A 19,285-nucleotide genomic window follows, 5' to 3' on the forward strand; every position below is an offset into this window, starting at 1 on the left:
TAGTAGGTTTGCCTTTTTTTTCTGCAGCTCACTTTACAGAAGAGGAAACTGAGACAAACAGGGTTAAGTGACTTGCCCAGGGCAATCACAATACCTAAATACAGCAGGTGCCTAATAAATGTTTGTGAATCTAAGTGACACATTTAACACTGACATGGTAACTGTCCAAGGACTTTTGAAGGACTATCAACTAGAAAATGCTTTATTCTGGCTCTGGAAGACACAATTTAAGTTAACAGATTGACTGAAGCTCAGTTTGAGGCAAAGCTTTATTATAACAGCCCCAAATGTTGAATGAGTGGCTTCAGAAGGTAGGGAAGTTAAATATCATTAGATATCTGCACATAGAAGCTTGATGATTGGGGGTAAGTGATGAATGAAATGCTCTCAAATCCCCATGAAGTATCAAGATTCTATACTCAATTTGTGATCTAAAAATCAATGCTACCACTGACTGATCATAAAATATCAATAAAAATAGTCAAATAGTTTTAAAATGAAACAGGGCATCTATTACAATAGTTCTTGAAATTGCTGAAAAGTTAGATAAAAATAGACAAACAGACAAACAGGCAGTCAGACAGATATAGATAGGTAGATCTAACATCAAACAAAAAGATAACTATATAAATACATATAAATCTTATCTATTTCTGGACACAGAACAGAGACAGTGGCTCAGAGCCAGAAAGAATTCAAGTCCAAGTCTCACATACAGGAAGCCTGGGTATCTCCCAAATAAGTCTCTAATGCTATAAGATGAAAAGGTAACAATCTGCATTAGCAGAAGGACCCTCCATTGTAGGAATTCTCTATATCAATACAATTAAAAATATGGGACAAAATAAGGGAAAGAAAAAGAAGGAAAGCTTGTTTTCTCTTAATTAAATTTATTTTCTCTTAATTAAATTTATTTTCTCTTAATTAAATTTGTTTTCTTAATGTTACTAAAAGTTTACTCAAATACCAGAATTCAAGATAATGTGGGGTTTTTTTTAATAGCTTTTTATTTACAAAACATATGCATGGGTAATTTTTCAACATTGACCCTTGCAAAAATTTCTGTTTCAACTTTTCTCCTCCTTCCCCCCACCCTCTCCCCTAGATGGCAAGTAGTACCATACATGTTAAATATGTTAAAGTATATGTTAAATATAACATATGTGTACATGTTTATACAGTTATCTTGCTACATAAGAAAGATCAGATTTAGAAAGAAGGTAAAAACAAAAGAGAAGAAAAAACAAAAATGCAAGCAAACAATAATAGAAAGAGTGGAAATGTTATGTTGTGGTCCATACTCATTTTCTAGTGTTAGTTCTCTGAGTGTAGCTGGTTCTGTTCATTACAGATCAATTGGAACTGATTTGGATCAGATCAATTAGAACTGATTTGGATCCTCTCATTGTTGAAGAGAGCCACATCCATCAGAATTGTTGTTGAAGTGTATAATCTCCTGGTTCTGCTCATTTCACTTAGTATCATTTCATAAATGTCTCTCCAAGCCTCTCTTAATATAACGTTTTTTAAAACTATTAATTATTTGTCAGCTTAATTTTTAATTTCAATTACTAACTGAAAAATAGTATAAAATTAATTTTATATTAAAAAGTATATTTTAGGATGGTCTTTCATAAGCTAATTACAGTTTACATTTAACTGTGTTTTATAATTTATAAAGAACTTTCCTTAAAATTGCCCTACCAATTAAAAACATTTTTAATGAACCTGCTCTGTGCCAAGCACTGAATCAGGCACTTGAAATACAGTACAAAGATATGAAACAACCCTTACTCAGAAGGTGCTTACTTATTAACTGAGGAGATACATGTATACCACATAAATAGAAAGTTGATAAACATAAATGTATACAAAGTCATTAAATACCAGATTGGGAGGGAAATATACACAAGATAAGTAGTGCAAGTATTATTATAACCAGTTAACTGAGGAAGATGAGTTTTGGAGAGATTAAGTATTATGTTTATTTTCACAATGCTCTTTATATCCAGGATCTTCAAGTCCAAGTGTGTTTCTGTTTCACATGAAATAGTAGTTTCTCTAGAAACCATTAGAATCTCTCATAGAATCAGAATTTTTACAGCTAAAATTATAATATTTTTCCATGGGAAAATAATTCTAAAATTCTAATGACAAATTTACAACAAATTTTTGGAATACAGCCCAGCTTTTTTCAAATCAAGAACTTAATTTGATATGTATATTGTCCTCAATGATGCAGATTGATTTGGGTTCTGAAGTCAGAAGCAATAGGAAAGAAGGTTACTGGATCTCTTTTGCAAGGTATTAAATCTAATATCTCTTTGTAAAGATCAAAACTAATTCTGTATAGATGTTTGACTTCTATTTAGAAATAGTACTATAGAAATCAAAAGGACGAATTGTGTATGTCTATAGACATATACATATGAGATACATATGCATATAAATTATGATGTGATATAGACATACAAATTTGTATATATAGTGATCAGAACTGTTCTCTCCCAGGAAGTCTCATTAAGTATTTAAAAGTCTTGGACATCTAAACTACATATCTAAAATAAAGCTTGTTCTATGTAATTCCAACTTGAAAACCTGCTCCCTAGCTTCTATTTCAGATTATTTTTAATTAACTTCATTGGCATTTTGCATCCTGCTATGAAAAGTCCGCCTAATAGTCTCAGAGGATCCTCCCAAGAGAGAAGAATGCATTAAATCACACATTATCACATTATCGTGTATTTCAGTACTTAGAGTCCACATATTAAAGGCTTGGCAAGAGCATCAGGGAAAAAAATATGAATAAGTTTCACTGGCTAACAAATATTATTCAGATGGTATTATCCTTAATATAATAGGCTAAAAAGTTAGAACATAGATTTCCTGTTTCTCCACATTCATCCCAGTAAACACATAGAATGACTTGGAAATTCTATTCCCTATCACCTTTTCTCAATACTAACTAGCTCTGGGATCTTGGGAAATCTTTTGACCGAGTCTCTGGGTTTAAGTGTGGAAAGGTGAAAAATGCAGTGGATTTGGACTCAAGAGATCTGCTTTAAAATTCCAGCATTAAGACTCACTAGCTCTATAACCACAGGCAAGTCATTACCATCTCTGCACTCCAGTTGGCTCATCTATGAAATGGGAATGATAGTGATTATCCCCAGGCTGTTCAGAGGAACACTCAAGGTAAAATTTAAAGCACTATAGAAACGTTAATCAACTATTTTAACTACTAAGATAAACAAACCCTAAATTTATTTCCTAGACTATAAATGATACTGCTTGATTAAGTGGTTTTTTTTGTAAGCACTACTTCATCACATATTAACATCAAATCACCTATAAGTTCACTTTTTTCCTTTTTTTTTTTTTGGCAAAGCAGTCAGGGATAAGTGACTTGCCCAGAGTCACAAAGCTAAGTGTCAAAAGTCAGAGGTCATATTTGAATTCAGATTCTCCTGACTCCAGGGTTGGTACTCTATCCACTATGCCAAGCTGCTCATTGTTTTCTTTTTTCTTGATAATATGTTTAATTTTAAAAATAATTTAGTCAAAAAAGTAAAGATTTGTAAATTAGCTCCTGAATAGGACATGTTCTTATTATTGTGCAAACATAAGTTCTCTTCAAGTTTTCTCCAACTATAAAAGAATCACCTCCAGAAATAACTTCACTATGTCTCCGGTCACCCAAGATCAGAACTTATCTTGCTTCCCTCATCATCCACATAGATCCATTGGGAGTACTCTAGATTTCTCATCTCTTACATTCACCCTTTTTGTGTATTCACAGTGCAACAACCCTATTTCAGGCCCTCATCCCTGTCTTCTTGGATTGCCAGAATCTGACTTGGGTCTTCTTCCTCTGAACCAAACCCACCCTTCCTTCATACAACTGCCAAAATAATCTTCCTAGGGCATTGGTCTATATCATCATCCCAGTAAAAAATCTCTCACTGTTACCACTGGCTCCTAGGATAAAAAGTAAACTCTTAGCTTTGGTAGCTTAGTTCTTTCTCAAATTGGCTCCAAACTACATTTAAAGCTTCATAATGAGGACAGTTAGGTGGTACAGTGGATAGAGCACAGGCTCTGAAGTCAGAAGGAACTGAGTTCAAAAACAGCCTCAGGCACTTACTTAGCTGTGACCCTGGGCAAGTAACTTAACCTACAATTGCCTCCCAAAAAAAGGCTCATTACATGTTATTTTCATTAAGTTTTCCAGAATTGATGTGATGTCTATTACCTCCACTAATTTGCACAGGAATTCAAATCCTTTAGTTGCAATGATTTTCTTATTCATCTCCCCTTTCAGAATCTTTCTTATCCTTCACATTGATTCAATTTAATTTGGCAGGCAAATATTAAGCGCTTATTATGTGTGAGACATTTGTCTAGGCACTAGTTTTCAAAGGCATAAATGAAATATAGCTCCTGCTCTCAGGGAGCTTATATTCTAATGAAAGCTAAAATGTGTAAATTAAAAAAAAAAAAAACAAGACAATTTGAGGCCATCGAGAGAAGTAATAAACAAGCAGTTTAGAAAAGGCTTTTGGTAGAAGGAGATATATAAACTAAGCCTTAAAACAATACCAAGATTCTAAAAGGAAGGTGAGAAAGATATATACTTTAGGCATATAAGGGTACTCCTTACAGAGACATGGAACCTGCAGAGGCTATGTTAGATTAAGCCAACCACCAAGTCAACCATTTGGAATGAAACATAGACTGCATAAAGGGAGATAATGAGAAATAAGTTTGGAAAAGCAAACTGGAACCAGATTGTAAAGAGTTTAAATGCCATCTTGAGGAATCTGAACTTTACCATAGAGGAAATTGGGAGGCACTGAAGATTTTTAAGCAAGAGTTGACTTGGCCAACTCTTTAGGAAGGTCAACTTGCTTTAGGAAGTTTATTTTGGCAGCTGTGTGAAAGAGGATTGGAAAGGGGAAATATTAGAGGCAAAAATACTAACTGGAGCCTACTAAAATTGTCCAGGCTTGAAACCTCAATTATGGTGGTGACTAACTGAATGGAGAGAAGAGAGTGGATATGAAAGCTGACAAGGTAGGATTCACAACTCTGGGCAGATGATATGGGTGCAAAAGTGAAGGAAGAATGACACCAAAATTGCAAACCTGGATGACTTTTATTGGTGTCCTCAACAGAAACTGGAAGTGTGTTAGAGAAATGGGTTAAGGGGGGTAAAGAAAATGAGTTGAATAGGACTTGATTTTGAGATGCCCATGCAGATGGAGAAATCTAACACACAGTTGATAATGACAGAAGCTTAGGAAAGAGATTGGTAGAAATAAAAATCAATAGGATGATTAGTGTTCCATTTAAACAGTGCTTTCTCATGAAGCTTTTCCTGCTTCTCCCAGAGAGAGCATGGAACTGGAAATCAGGAAGAGTCAATGAGAACAAATCCAGCCTCAGACATTGACTATGTTACACTGGACAAGTCACTTAATCTGTTTCAGCCTCAAATCTTCATCTGTAGAATGGGGACAATAATAGCATCTAATTCCCAGAGGTTTTAATGACCAAAGAAGATGATACACTTAAAGCACTTTGCACATTTTAGAAGAACCATATAATTATAAACTATTATTATTTCTAAGATGTTTGCAATTTTTAAAATAAAGCTTCAGTTAGCTTCAGCTACTTCCTATCACAAATTCATCAATCTGTACTTTTGAGGATTACCCTAAAGAAAAGACTATAAAAGGTCATGAGAAGCATAATAGGACAAAATTCTGCATATAAATATTTTCTACCATGATCTAGAAATACAATTGAAATAAGTTAACTTTCAATTAAAATCAAAGTCATGTTCACATTCTAAATAAATGAGTTTTAAACAGCTTATTCTCAAACTTCATACAGTAAGTACTGGATAGATCCTTAGGGTTTGATCATATGACACTCATAATGACCCACTCTACAGGTGAAAGAACTTGTCATTCCAAGCTCTTATAGCAGCTCAGTGTGAGGATAATTTAAAAAACAAAAATAAGTATACACAATTAAAATAAGGGTCAATAATCTAGAAAATTACTTTTTAAAATAACAATTGTTCAAAAGTTCTAAATTGGTTTTATGTCACAAACATTGTTTAGGGTGATGAATAGCCCATGTCTGAATATAAACAGCATGCTGACTACTTGAAATGAATATAAAGGTCATCCATAATGACAAAAAAATTCTTCTGTTTACATAATATGTGTAGAACAAAGATGGTTTCTAGAAAAACACCTGTTCATCATTCCAGTTCTACGTGTGTGATTTTTTTTTTGGGGGGGAGCTAATTCATTTTGGTTTTCTCTGTTTAGAAATTGAGTCCTTTTTTTAGAACAGAAAAACAATAACTTTAGTTCAATTTTACAATCCTCCATACCAGAACATTTTTCTTTAACCATGGGTATTTTATAGTTTCAATCTGCTCAGGCTTTGATTTACTTCTTATCTCTCATTTCCTTCTATGTCCTTAAAAAAAAAAAAAAAAAACTACCCCAGAAGGCTATAATTTTGTTATTAAAAAAACCAACAACAACAACTATTGAGTTATTATTTAAACTGAAAGTTAGATTAGTTTCTTAACTCTAAAAAGTATGGACTTTGATATTCCTTATCTGATCTTCCAACTAGAATTGTCAGTGGATAAAACAAAAGTACCAGAAAGCAGAGGTCATACCTGTGTAAGGATCACAAAAGAAAATAAGGAGTGTTATCCCCAGTAAAATAAAGCTATTGTCTACTTTGTTTATAAGGCTGCTTTGAAAATTACCCAAATGAAAAATTATCTTCTTTTACAAACAGTATTGAACAATAGTTAATTCATTCTTGTGAAGTGTTCCTTTTAAGGCATCTATATATCAAACCAAACAATTAAGTGAAAATGTAGGCATGGGCCCTTTCAAAGAAGTAGGACACAGGAACTAGGATTAGAAAAAGGGTTTCAAGATAGCCTCCAGAACAAACAGATTAAACTAAAAGCACAGACATGTTCACAGACCTACAGTATTCCAAAAGCACAGTTTCTTCAATTAAAAAAAAAAAAAAAAAAAGAGGGGAGTTGTACTAAGTGGCCTCTAGCTCCTCTTCCAGCTTGAGATCTATGATCCTATGAGTCTTAGGTCCTTTAGTTATAAAAAGTCATTTGCCCTCAAAATGAAGTGAATCAATCCTTTTCTCCCCCAGCATGGGGAAAGAGGAATATTAGACCTAGCATCTGATACTTTTCTTGGTAATGATTTTTAAATTCTATACATGCAAGTTAAAACAGGTCCACATATACCACACACAAATTAAAAAAAAAAAAAAATTAAGACAATAATTATAAAGAAACTTTAAAGCAAGCAACTTACCCCCAGGGAGTGAGATCAAAAATCTGCTTTCAGACTCAGCTCCACGCTTTGGCCCTTCAGGCCGAGAAGGAAGAGGTTCTCCCACTTGGGACATCTGCCAGTCTCTCACCAAGAAATATAGAGCTTACCCCCCTTCTGACACAACTAACAGACGACCCTGAAGGAACAAACAAATGAAAGGACTTTTATGTGTTGCATTCGGGATTACAGCAGCAAGCGGGGGAGGGGGGGAGAAATAACATTTTATAAGAAAAGCACACCACCCACCAGGAATATTCCCTCCCCCAGCTCCCCTCCTCAAGCCCCACCCCTTGGGAAGTTTTGATTTGAAAAAGAGAAGAAGTAAGCAAACTATTACACTGTCACTCGACCGCCAAAGTAAAGTTTCTGCTAGTCCTGGGGGGTGGGGAGGGAAGAGCTCAGAAGGGGTGGATGTGTGGGTGCTAGGGAAGGGGGCGGGAGGGAGAAAGGGGGCTCAGTTTGAGTTTGGGAGAAGAGGGAGGAGGAGTCAGCAAAGTGACGGGAGGGGAGGGGGAGACAGGAAAGCCCCTCCTCCGCGGGGCGGTGGGGGAAAGCAACTAACCAACTCCACCAAACTGGCAAACTTCACTTTCGTACCTCTGCATCCCTGTCTGCGAACCGACGCACTCTTCCTATTCCCCGTCCCCCCGCCTCTCCTGCAGTGGAAAGTTAGCTAGCCTCCGGGAGCCGCAGCATCTCCCGTCCCGCGGCCGTGGCCGTGGCCTTGGCCTTGGCTTCGGCCGCTGCTGCCGCCGCCGCCGCCGCCGCCGCAGTTGCTGCTGCTCCGGGACTATGTCTCTGCCTGGACTCTGCTGCGCTGGCTCCGCGCACCCCGCCCCTTCCCCGCGCCCCCGAGCACCCACCGCTGGGGACCTTTCGCCCTGTACCTCCCCTTCCCTCTTCCTCCCCTTCCCTCCCCTCCTACCACACATCAGAAACACTTTTCTTTCTTTCTTTCTTTTTTCATCATTTCCGGATCATGAAAGCATCTAACTCTTGGCGGGTGGCCACAGCCACTGAGACTGAAGGGAGGCGCAGCTCGGGGTCCTGCTGCCCGCCTTGCTCCTCCCCACCCCCTGGTCCGTGTCTGGGTCAGGAGGCCAGAAGGCTGCTCAGTCCTCTGGACAGGATTTTAGAGCTCAGACTTCGCCCTTCAGATGGGCCTCTGGAAAAGAGGGTGGGAAGCAGATGTCGTGTACCCCACCCCCCAACACACACACACACACACACACACACACACACACACACACACACACACATACACCCAGTTTTCCTCCACTTTCCAATTCTGCCTCCGGCGAAGTTGCAATCATGAGAATGCCCTAAGGGAAATAGAAACCCAGCAACAGAAAGGGGAAAGCTGAAATCTGGCCCGGCGTCCAACTCCTGGGCTTGGTAAAGAGAAAACTCTGAAATCAGGTAGAACTAGTTGGCTTGGAGGGACAGGAAGTGGTTTGGACAACCAAACATGAGCTACTAAACTTGGGACAGATGCCCTGACAGGCATCTCCAATGGCTGTTCTCAGGAAGGAAGAAATGTATCAACCGGACAGACATCCCATGTGTTAAGTGTAGAAATTTTGTGTAAGGATGACAAGAAGTTGGTTAAAAAAAAAAAAAAAAAAAAAAACCTATTATAAATTATACACTTTGTAATTTAGTTTAATGAGCTAAAGTGAATAACAATTGTAGAACTCTTTATGAAATCCTTAATAATGTTCCATATAATGTTTAGTTCTATCAAGATTAAAATGCAAAATTAATTTTTTAAACATTTGAAATAGACTGACTCAGTCAAAAGGGAAAAAAATCATCATATAAGTTATCAAACTTGAAAGTAAATGTAAATGAAGTTAATATGTCACTACCGGTATCTTGCTCATTTCTTTTCTAAAAGAATTACCCAGAATTGGGTACTTAACTTTTTGTAGTCAAGTCATTAAAAGTCCCTAAAAATAACTAGTTTCCATGATCAGTTTTTAAAGTCAGTTGCTGGATGAATTTGTTCTCCCATTCTACAGCTGGTCATTTGAAAAAGAATTCTGGGATAAAACTCCTTTTCTCTTTAGATTGTACTCAGGTTAACACTTTATGTGGATTTGTGTTCTTTCATAATTCTAGAGTCTTCATAGTGGATGCCCAAGGTCAGCTCCTTTCCATAGTTTGATTCTCAAATATCAGGAATCACACCCCATGATATTCCCCCCTCTGGTAACAATTTCTCAGTATGTATGTATGAGAGTGTGTGTCTATCCTCCCTGCTGGATGCAGTATCTCCTAGTCCAGTCTCTTTTCAAAGCTATATTACCAATGTAAAGAATGGAAAGGAAGAAATTCTCTTCCCCCTTCCTTAACTGGCAGTTCCAAGCTTACAAATTCTCTTAAACTGAACAACTGATAGTCATGCAGGGATGATCTGTTTAAAGCCCCCTCTGGGGGGCTTTATGATCAATCCTTTTGCTTAGCCAATCATTGAGACAATTGTTTGGTCCAATAGAGATCTGCCTTCACTTCTTAAAGGGATCAAATCATAGATCAATCTTATATGGTTAATTTAATAGCTCATTAACACCTTGGGAATCACATTCTGGGCTGTGCTATATATGATTAGAGGAACTGACATAAGGAAAGGAACTCCCTCTTTTTCATTAAAAAACAGGTTTCAACATATGTATGTTTGTATGTATCATGAACAGTTCCTTTAAGAAGAGAACTCAAATATACTGTGCATGTTAAATACTGATTAATGTGACCAAAAAAAGGAGAAATTGGTTATATTTTAATAGGATGTGATTACTGAAAGAAGTCATTTTAAATCAGCTATCTGTACACAATCAACATGTAAAAGAACAAAGTCAGTGCCAAGTTAGAAGAAAGAATCAAGATAAGGAGTTGTAACATAAAACTGAGGTAACTCTAACCTGATAAATTCAATCAAGCTCTTGAATGGATAGTGAACTAACCGCTATTTGATAAGGAAGAGGAAAATGAGTCTACTGCTTTGGGAAAACTGTGTTATGGTTTGATCTCAAACATCTTTCTCCAACAAAGGCTCATTTTTGAACAGCAATATTCTTCCACTGATGGTGTATTCCTGTGAGTCATGAAATGCCAAAGCCTCTGCAGAACTAAAGTTGAAGGTCACCCAAAGTACAAGTGGACATGAAGTCTAAAACATCTTATCTATGAAGGATGAACAGAAGATTTAAAATATATTATCAGAAAGCTATAGGACCCCAAAAGGAGTTGGTTTAGTCATATATAAAGAGTGAAAAATGACTAAAAGAATATCTTCTTGCCTTATTGGGACTCATACAATATCAAGAGGTCTAGAGGAATGCCTCAGCTTACTGGAGGAACCTTATGAAAAATTTATGAGAGGACATAAACAAAATGAGAAGATGCAGATAGGTTGTGTTTTATAGGAAAGGAAGGAGTTCCCATATGGATTAGTCACAGATTCATTGAAGTATCTAAGTAAATCATAATAAGGTATAAATTATTAGAGCACATGATCATTGTGTAATGAAGAGAGTAGGGACATTCCTAATCAGAAGTCTACCTATCTTACCACCTAAGTGATTGGGAAAGATCTAGACTAGAGCAGGAGTTCTTAACTAAGAGTGCATTAATTTGAGGTTTTGTAAAATGTATTTTAATATCATTTATTCCTTTATAATCTATGTATTTTATTTTCTGGATTTTAGAACACTATTCTGAGAAAGAGTCCATAGGCTTCATCATAGCCAAAAGCTTTGGTCCATAATAAAACGGTTAAGAGTCCCTGGTCAATAGACATGCAAATATTGAAGAGACATCTAGACCTGATCTCATACACCTAAAGCTTATCCAGAGTTATAATGAAAGTTTATTGCCCACTTACAGAGTATTTTGTATGCCTGTAGTGTGCCTTGCAAGTCTGTCTCAAATTTCCCCAGGTTTTGGAAAACTACAATTTATAATCCAAATACAGGAAGGAAAAAGACTGAAAACCTTAAGTTTTTTTTAATAAAAAGGCCCATTAGATGAATGCATGAATAGCCTCATTATAAGAGAATTCAGCAGTGTACAGTGATCAAATCATCTTGATGTTGAGAAGTAAAACACCTTAGATAATTTTCAAATATCTAGGTCATGTTCCCTATTGTACTGGATTGATATGCCATAGAAAGAATAATCTTTACCTAGAAAACCAAAAGTCTGGAGATTAGAGATAGCTAGATATAACCATCAGAGACAACTTGAAATGAGACTTATATAGCTAGAAAATTATTCTCAGGATTAAGTGGCCAGCTCTTGTAGGAATAGGGTATCCAGGAAAATAGAGAAAAATTCACCAATTATTTTTTAACCACCAATAGAACCCTTGAATGAAAGCAGGTCCATGAAAAGACTAATATTACTTTGACTTAAGGATAGAAGAGAGACTGTAGGAATTACAATAAACATTCTAGGTTTCCATTTTTAATCCAATACAATATCATGTCTGCTGTTAGCAATGATGGTGGTGATACTGAGATGTCATTTTTTCTCAAAATAGTTCTCCCATAACTTAAATATAACTGTTACTGTGAACAACCCCCTATCCCCATATTTGCTGTGGTCAATGTGTAGAAGGAATACAGACTATGAGGATAGTGTAGTCTATGAGATGAGAATCACAAGGAATTGGGTATACTAAAAAATAATGATTTTTGCAGGTGATGATAGATCAAGGGGGGCACCTGGTAAATTGATTTTTGAGATCACTGAATCTCCCTCCTGGTTTTGCTATCTAGCAAATGCCTTGGGCTGTAGAATGAAATAAGGCTAAAGTACTATCAAGAGCAAAATCTGGGGGGATGAAAAGCATAACAACATCTCACAAACCTAAAGAATTGCTTCATATCTTTTGCCAATATGGAAACTCTCAACTATAGGATATTTTCTGTACCCTCCATCAAAAGGCAATTTTCCATTTGTCATTTTCCTGTATCCTGATGAGGTCATTAGATACTTTGAAAGGGTTTAGTGAATACCACCATCCCTGTACATTTCCTTGATCAAAGTGCTCTTCCCAGACTACCATTATTAGAATGTTAGCTCCTTGAAAGCAGGGACTATTTTGCTTTTTCTTTATGTATACCACATACTTTAGTCCCTAGCATTTAATACTTTTTTTCATTCATTCATCCATTCATCTATCATACTTTCTGTCTCATTTTTGGTCTATCTTTTTCTGCTGGCTTCCTTCCTCACCATCCGTATAAATATGTGTAGGTCTTGAGAAATTTCTGTCCTGGTCCATGAGAATATCTATTCCACCTGGAAATGATGCTTCTAGGATATCCCACTGTCTCAATTGTGCTAAAGAGAAAAAAAAAACAAAAAAAAAAAACCCCTGGGTAGCTAGGTGGCACAGTGGATAGAACATGGGACCTGAAGTCAGCAGGACCTGATTTAAAATCTGATCTCAGACCTGTAACAGGTCCTAGCTGTTTGACTCTGGGCAAATCACAATCCCAATTGCCTCAGGAAAAAAACAAAAAACAAAAAACAACAACAACAAAAAAAACCACAAAAAACAAAAACACCTAAATTCTCTATTAGAAAGGAAATTCTGTCTTTGGATATAGATGAATGTAATTCCAGGCAATGCTCTGAGTCCCACACAATAAATGAATTATGACACACTACCAAACACATTTACTCCCTCATAACATATTCATTTCAATTTTTGTACAGTTTTGATTGTTAAGAGAGTTTTCTTTACTTCAGATTGAAATCTACATCTTTATAGTTTATTTTTCTTTTCCCTTAAACAAACAAAACACTCTAGTATCTCATCTACATAAAAGTCCATCCTGAAGAAAGCAAAAATGTTCATTCTCCATCCTACAGCATGATTGCTCCAAGTTAAAAAAAATCTCTATTTCTTTCTACCAGTCCTCATATAACAGTCTCCATTCTTGCTCTTCCTCTTTCAGTCTGTCAGTCTCCTTACAAAAATCTGCTACTAAACCAAATACAATTTTCCAGATGACTTCTAAAAAGGCTAAGTACAATGGGACTACTGTCTGCCTTACTTTGGGCTCCTTTACCTCTGTTAATTCAGTTACTGGAGTCAGAGGACCTCAGTTTAAAACTCACCTCTGATGCTTTATGCTTAATGTCATGACCCAGTGGTCACTTAACTTCCCTCAGCCTCAATTTCTTCATATTAAAAAATGAGAGTTGAATTAAAGTCTTCTGAGGACTCTTCCAATACAAGATCTATGAATACTACTAGTCATGTAAAGTTATTTGGTTTCTATGTCGGCTTGTTGTTGGCTAAAGTACCAAGGTGTATTTTAGATCATCTCTTGTTTAGTCACACTTTCCCATAATATCCTTGCAGAATTGGGTTTTTTAACCAAAGTTTTGGACAGGATATCTATCCCAATTAAATTTCGTCTTAGTCACAAAACATCTATTTTTTTCATCATCATTCTGGATAACCAGTCAAAATTAAATGATTAATTCTCTAGTAGGGTGAGGTCTCCAAATGTTCATGGTTTCAAATTATTAGGCTATGATTACATCAAGCCCCAAGATAGGTTGTAATCTTCCTAGCTTGAGATCCATGAGCTTGGTCTAACCAATCTAAGAGGATGAAGAATGCTTATTGTCCAGAATACAACAGGCAATTATGTGGATAATCTGTGAAACTTCTTTACCAAAATACATCTCTCTGTCTCTCTCTGTCTCTCTGTCTCTCTGTCTCTCTCTCTCTCTCTCTCTCTCTCTGTCTCTCTCTCTCTCTCTCTCTCTCTCTCTCTCTCTTCTCTCTCTGTCTCTGTCTCTCTCTCTCTCTCTCTTTCTCTCTCTCTCTCTCTTTCTCACCCTCTCTCTCTCTCTCTAAAAGAGAGAGCAACCAGACTTCACCTGGCTGATCTATTGCCTTAGGTCTGAGATTGAAATAAAATGCAACACAACATACCCAGCTAACATCTTGAGAGAATAAAACTTACTTAGGCTAACATAGCATGGGAAGGACATTCAAAGCAAGAAACATATTCATTGAGAATATAACTGATTTGGTTTAATTCTACTTTCTTATTCCATTATTGATCATGTTGTTGATCATCTATATAAAACCTGAAGGCTGATGCCTTCAACACCTACCCCTTTAGAGAGCTTCCCTTTTTTCTTCCTAATAGAATTGATTGTTTTTTTCCAGTTGTCATAATTTATTTTTGAGAGTTTCCCATCTCTTTTGAGCTTTTACCACTTTAGAATTTCAGACCATGGGATTGTACTTTTTTCTTTTTTTCTGAATTCTTTAAAATTCATTCTCCCAAAATCTCAATTGTGAATTAAGCTATAACTATCTTTCCTTCATCTTCTGTCAAAAATTCTAAGATAATGTATTTCCTTCCAAGGTGCTCTCTTCTAGATTAGCAGTGAATCCTTCCTATTAGATCCAAGATAGCAGCTCTCTATATCTCTGAATATGGAGTTTGTCATCTTTTGAAGTACTTTCTTGCCTTCTGAAGATTGAAATATTTACTAAATGAATGGTAGAATTTATCATATTTTCTTCTTTATTGTTAACAAAGAACCCCAAGAATCATCTGAAGGGGAAATCTCTCACTGCCACTGGATCATGACTCTGTTTCTCAACTTTATTATCCATTTTTTCAATATCCTGGTGGGGTGGAATATAGTATATCTCAAATATAACCATACTTTTCTTTCTCCCTCCTATCAATCCTCAGGGTTTCTAAAAGAACCTTTCCATATTTCTCCCTTAATGATTCTTATCTACTCCAGAAGTTCAATTATAATTCCAATATGACTCCCAATTCTATGCTCAATGCCAATCTCTTCCTTGATTCCCAATTCTGTCTTTCTAGTTGCCTTTTGGACTTCTTCTGAATATTGTACAGAAACTTCAAATTCAACAAGTACAAAATGGCTTCTCATCCTCTGTTTCTGGTTAAAACATAATTCCAACTTTATCCTTCCAGCCACTTAGATTTGAAATCTTGTGGTAACCTTTGACTCATCTTTCTCTGAATGCCCACATGTAATTATTTGCTAATTCCATACGATTTCTTAAAACCTTCCTTCCTCTCCTTTCCATTTTATATGTCCAAAATCCTAGTTCAGACCCTCACTCTCTCTCAACCAGCCTACTGTAACATAATCTTATCTCCTCTTTTTTTCTAGGTTCTCACTTTTTCTATAAAACAAGGGTGCCAGGTGAGTCATGCCACTGCAACCACCACAAACCACCACTTCCCCTCAGACTCAACAGCCTGAGAGTGTCAGAAATTACAGTTGCTCCAGACTACATGCTCATCTTCCAATCTGACCCTCACAGACATCTCTAATCCTAGAGGAGAAGAGGACAAATACCCAAACCAGCATCAACATCAACCACTAACTAGCTGCTATGACGGGTAAGTAAGCCCAGGATTCCTGAGAATAGAAATGCTTCAAAACCATTGGCCCTGGTTTCTGTCCAGCCCCACCCCCTCTCAAGTGTCATCAAGGGAAATAACCAGAGAATGGAGAGAAACTTGACAATTTGCTTTGCATTCTACCTCCTCAGCAGTGTCAACTGAAAACCTAAAAAAGAAAGTGCTTGTCAACAACGTTCTGGGCAAAGTCAAATGATTAAATATCATAGTTTTGTTAAGGAGATGATATAAACTTTATTGCTGGGGCCACTGGGCATTTCTGTCTGACTGACAACTGAAACTTCCTGGATGTGTTATCTTCCCCTATTAGAATGTAAGCTTCTTGAGAGCTGGAGACTCTTTTATTCTCTTTTATTCCCAGTGCTTATTATTGTGCTTTTTTCATTGTTTTCAACCTTCATATAGTTGTTAAAGTAATTTTCCTAATTCATAGGTTTGACCACATATGTTACTTCTCAGCTTAAAATATGTCAATGGTTCCCTGTTGCCTTTAAAGGGCAAACCAGAAATTGCTTCAACTTACTTTTTGGTCATTTTTCATTTCATTCTCCTTCATATTCTTTATTCCAGCCAAACTGAATTACAATCTGTTCCCCAAGTCCATTCTGTCATCATCTATTCCTATGTAGGCTATATATTCCCCTGCTTGGAATAAACTCCCTCCTTATCTCTTCTGGTTGAAATTCTTTCTTTCATTCTTAGACTAGTTGTTACCTTCAAGTTGAAGCCCTCCCTTATCCTCCATGAATGAATTTCCTCCTCTTAACACTCCTAAAATACTGGACCTGAATATCAGTTTTCCTATTCTCATATTCCATCTGCATTTTATTATTTGCTTATCTATTATATTTCCCCTTAGTAAAATATAATTCCCCAATGGTAAGGACTGAGTCATTTCTCATTTTTGTATTCTTGATACTTTGTATTTAGTAGTTACTCAAAAACTTGTTAAATTGAATTAACTTGAAATCCAAAGAAGGGGCTGTCTCTTACATTAATAATATTTAACATTTACATAGCAATTTTGTGTCAGCAATTATGCTAAGCATTTTACAGATATTTTACAAATATTATTTAGTACTACCTCCTGAGTAGATATGATTATTTTATAGATTATTTGATAGATGAGGTTAAGATGAGGTTAAGGATCACACCGCTAATCTGATATTAGGTTTGAACTAATTTCTGACTTTCTCCAAGATCAACACTTTAGAATGAGAAGTGTAGGCTAGTTGAAAAACCTGTTATATTCGGTGGCATATGACCAAAGATATCTTGGACTATTGGGAGTTCTTATAGAATTCCATAAACAATTTTCATTCCAGCAGAAACCCTGCAAGTTCTTCCACCTGTCCAGTAAAGAATTTATGTGATTTATTGTGCTGTTTGGGAGGTGGGATCAGTAAGTGACTCTACCCATACCTAAAATCAATTATCTGATTCCTACAAGACCTCAAATGCTCTGCAGGATGTTGCCAGATCCATTCTTTCCCCCAGAGAAAAGAGAAGTAAGGACACACAAATTGAGCATCAAATGAGTTGTATTAATTGTATTAACTTATTGTATTTACTTTATGAACACAAAAGTCAGGGAGGAAATAATCACTCAAGTGTATTACAAGCTGGCCCACTGGACCTGGAATCAAAAAGAACTGAGTTCAAATCTGGCCTCCAACAAGCCCTATAACTCTGACAAATAATTTAACTTTTATCTACCTCACTTTCCTTAGCTATAAAATAAGGATAATTCCCTCCCAAGGTTGTTGTGAAGATTATATGAAATAAAATTTGTAAAACACTCAGCATAATGCCTGGTCCCTTAATAAATGTTTGTTTCCTTCCCTCTTTTCTTCCTTGTTTCCTTCTCTTCATCATATGGCCTTAACTTAGCTACATAGTTAATTATACATGGTATAGCCCAGGCACATATAACTAGTCAAGAACAGAGTAAAGCATAGAAGAATCCAGGAGGACTGATGGATTGTCAAGACTCCTAATTTACTAGAATCTGTGTCAAACACATCACTGTCATTATTAGTACTAAAAATCACTATAATTAATGTTTAAAATGCTGTTATTGTTCTTGTGGTTCTTGTTTTGGTCCAGTCTTGTGACTTTATCGTATGGAAAGCACAAAGTAGGAAGCTTCATCTACCAATTCAGATCAACAGCTTATCTACACTTGATAGTTTTAGAGTTAGCTAGAAACACTGGGAGCTTCAGTGACTTGTCCAGTGTGTGTTATAAATGGAATTTAAATCCAGGGCTTCCTGACTAGCAAGTTAGTTCCCTTGCTATCCCATACTACCTCTTCGTGTTAATATAACAATATAATATATATAACAATATGACCTCTAACTAGTTACTCTAGTGTTTGGATTCACCAGAGGCATTTAGGACATTCATTTTTATTAACTTACCTTGTCTTAACTTGATTAATTAATTAGTCTCCAATAGATATATTATATTAGCTCAATTAAGACTTCCTAATGGGGTCTCTTGATTGTTTCTTCCTCAATGGTTTAGAAAGAGAGTTGCTATATGGTATGGCAGAGGAGATGCCATTACAAAAATAAATGGCAATGAAAGCTCAAAAATGGAAGCAAGGATGCTGTAGGCATTTGGCAATAAGCAGGTTTGCTGGGTGAAGACCAAAAGGGTAAATGTAGGTATGCCAAAAGATTAGGTGATAAGAAGGGCCAATTAATAGAAGGCCTTGAAACAAAATGTAGATTTGCTAAAGAATCAATTGGAATTCATTACAGAGTTTTGAGCTAGGAAATGGCATAGTCAAAACAATTAATAAAGAAGATAATTCTCACTGAGCATGAACTCTCAACTCTTCTTGACAGATGTTACACAGAAGCTCATTTTAGTCTGATTTTTTTTTTAACAATAACATTTTTAACTCATCTCCATTTTTCTCCAAATTTTGCATTAGGGAATAAAAGCCATGTCAGAAATTCAACATAACTAAGGCTATAGTTAACATATAACACATACTAGGCTGGCCCTGGGCAAAATCTTAAAGTAGGTGAAGTTTGCCTTTGGCACCCTTCTAACTCCCCTTTATCATTTCCCCCTTTATTCTTCCCTTTCCCACCTCCTGATGTCCCTATTTCCCAGGCACCTGGAATCTTCACACTTCTTTCTGACTATCCAAAGCCTGGACTGTGACCTTAGTGCCCTGATTTCTCCGAGTAGTTGATGGAAAGTATCTGAGTAAACTAATTCACAGAAAGACATGGCTAACATCTTTCTTAATTTTCTCAGGAGTATATGTCTTTAAAAAGGATCATATCTGATCATATCTCAAACTTATAATTGATAGAATATCAGTAAGTGCAATAAAATTATGAGAAGCATTTATGGAAATTTCTTCATAATTTAAGGAAAATATTTTGAAGGGATCTTTTTTCTTCTTCTTTTGAATATCACCCCAAT

General features: G+C 36.2%; 1 protein-coding gene across 5 annotated transcripts in view; it reads right to left on the reverse strand.

Annotated features, from left to right (window-relative positions):
* The window catches only part of MDFIC (MyoD family inhibitor domain containing), a 212,157-nt gene that overhangs the window by 108,772 nt on the left and 84,100 nt on the right, over positions 1–19,285 (reverse strand). Inside the window, exons 1-3 of one of the 5 annotated variants that reach the window (XM_074268246.1) lie at positions 8,660–8,782; positions 8,323–8,562; positions 7,377–7,533 (exon numbers count right to left, since the gene is read on the reverse strand). In XM_074268246.1, the coding sequence (XP_074124347.1) occupies positions 7,377–7,470 (94 nt within the window). In that variant the 5' untranslated portion in view covers positions 7,471–7,533; positions 8,323–8,562; positions 8,660–8,782. Of the gene's footprint in view, positions 1–7,376; positions 7,534–7,734; positions 7,927–7,994; positions 8,801–19,285 lie in introns of those variants that run through there. The other 4 variants (XM_074268244.1, XM_074268245.1, XM_074268247.1 and 1 more) reach the window with 4 other exon arrangements.

Source organism: Sminthopsis crassicaudata, chromosome 5 (genome assembly GCF_048593235.1).
Source record: "Sminthopsis crassicaudata isolate SCR6 chromosome 5, ASM4859323v1, whole genome shotgun sequence".
NCBI classification, from domain to species: domain Eukaryota; kingdom Metazoa; phylum Chordata; class Mammalia; order Dasyuromorphia; family Dasyuridae; genus Sminthopsis; species Sminthopsis crassicaudata.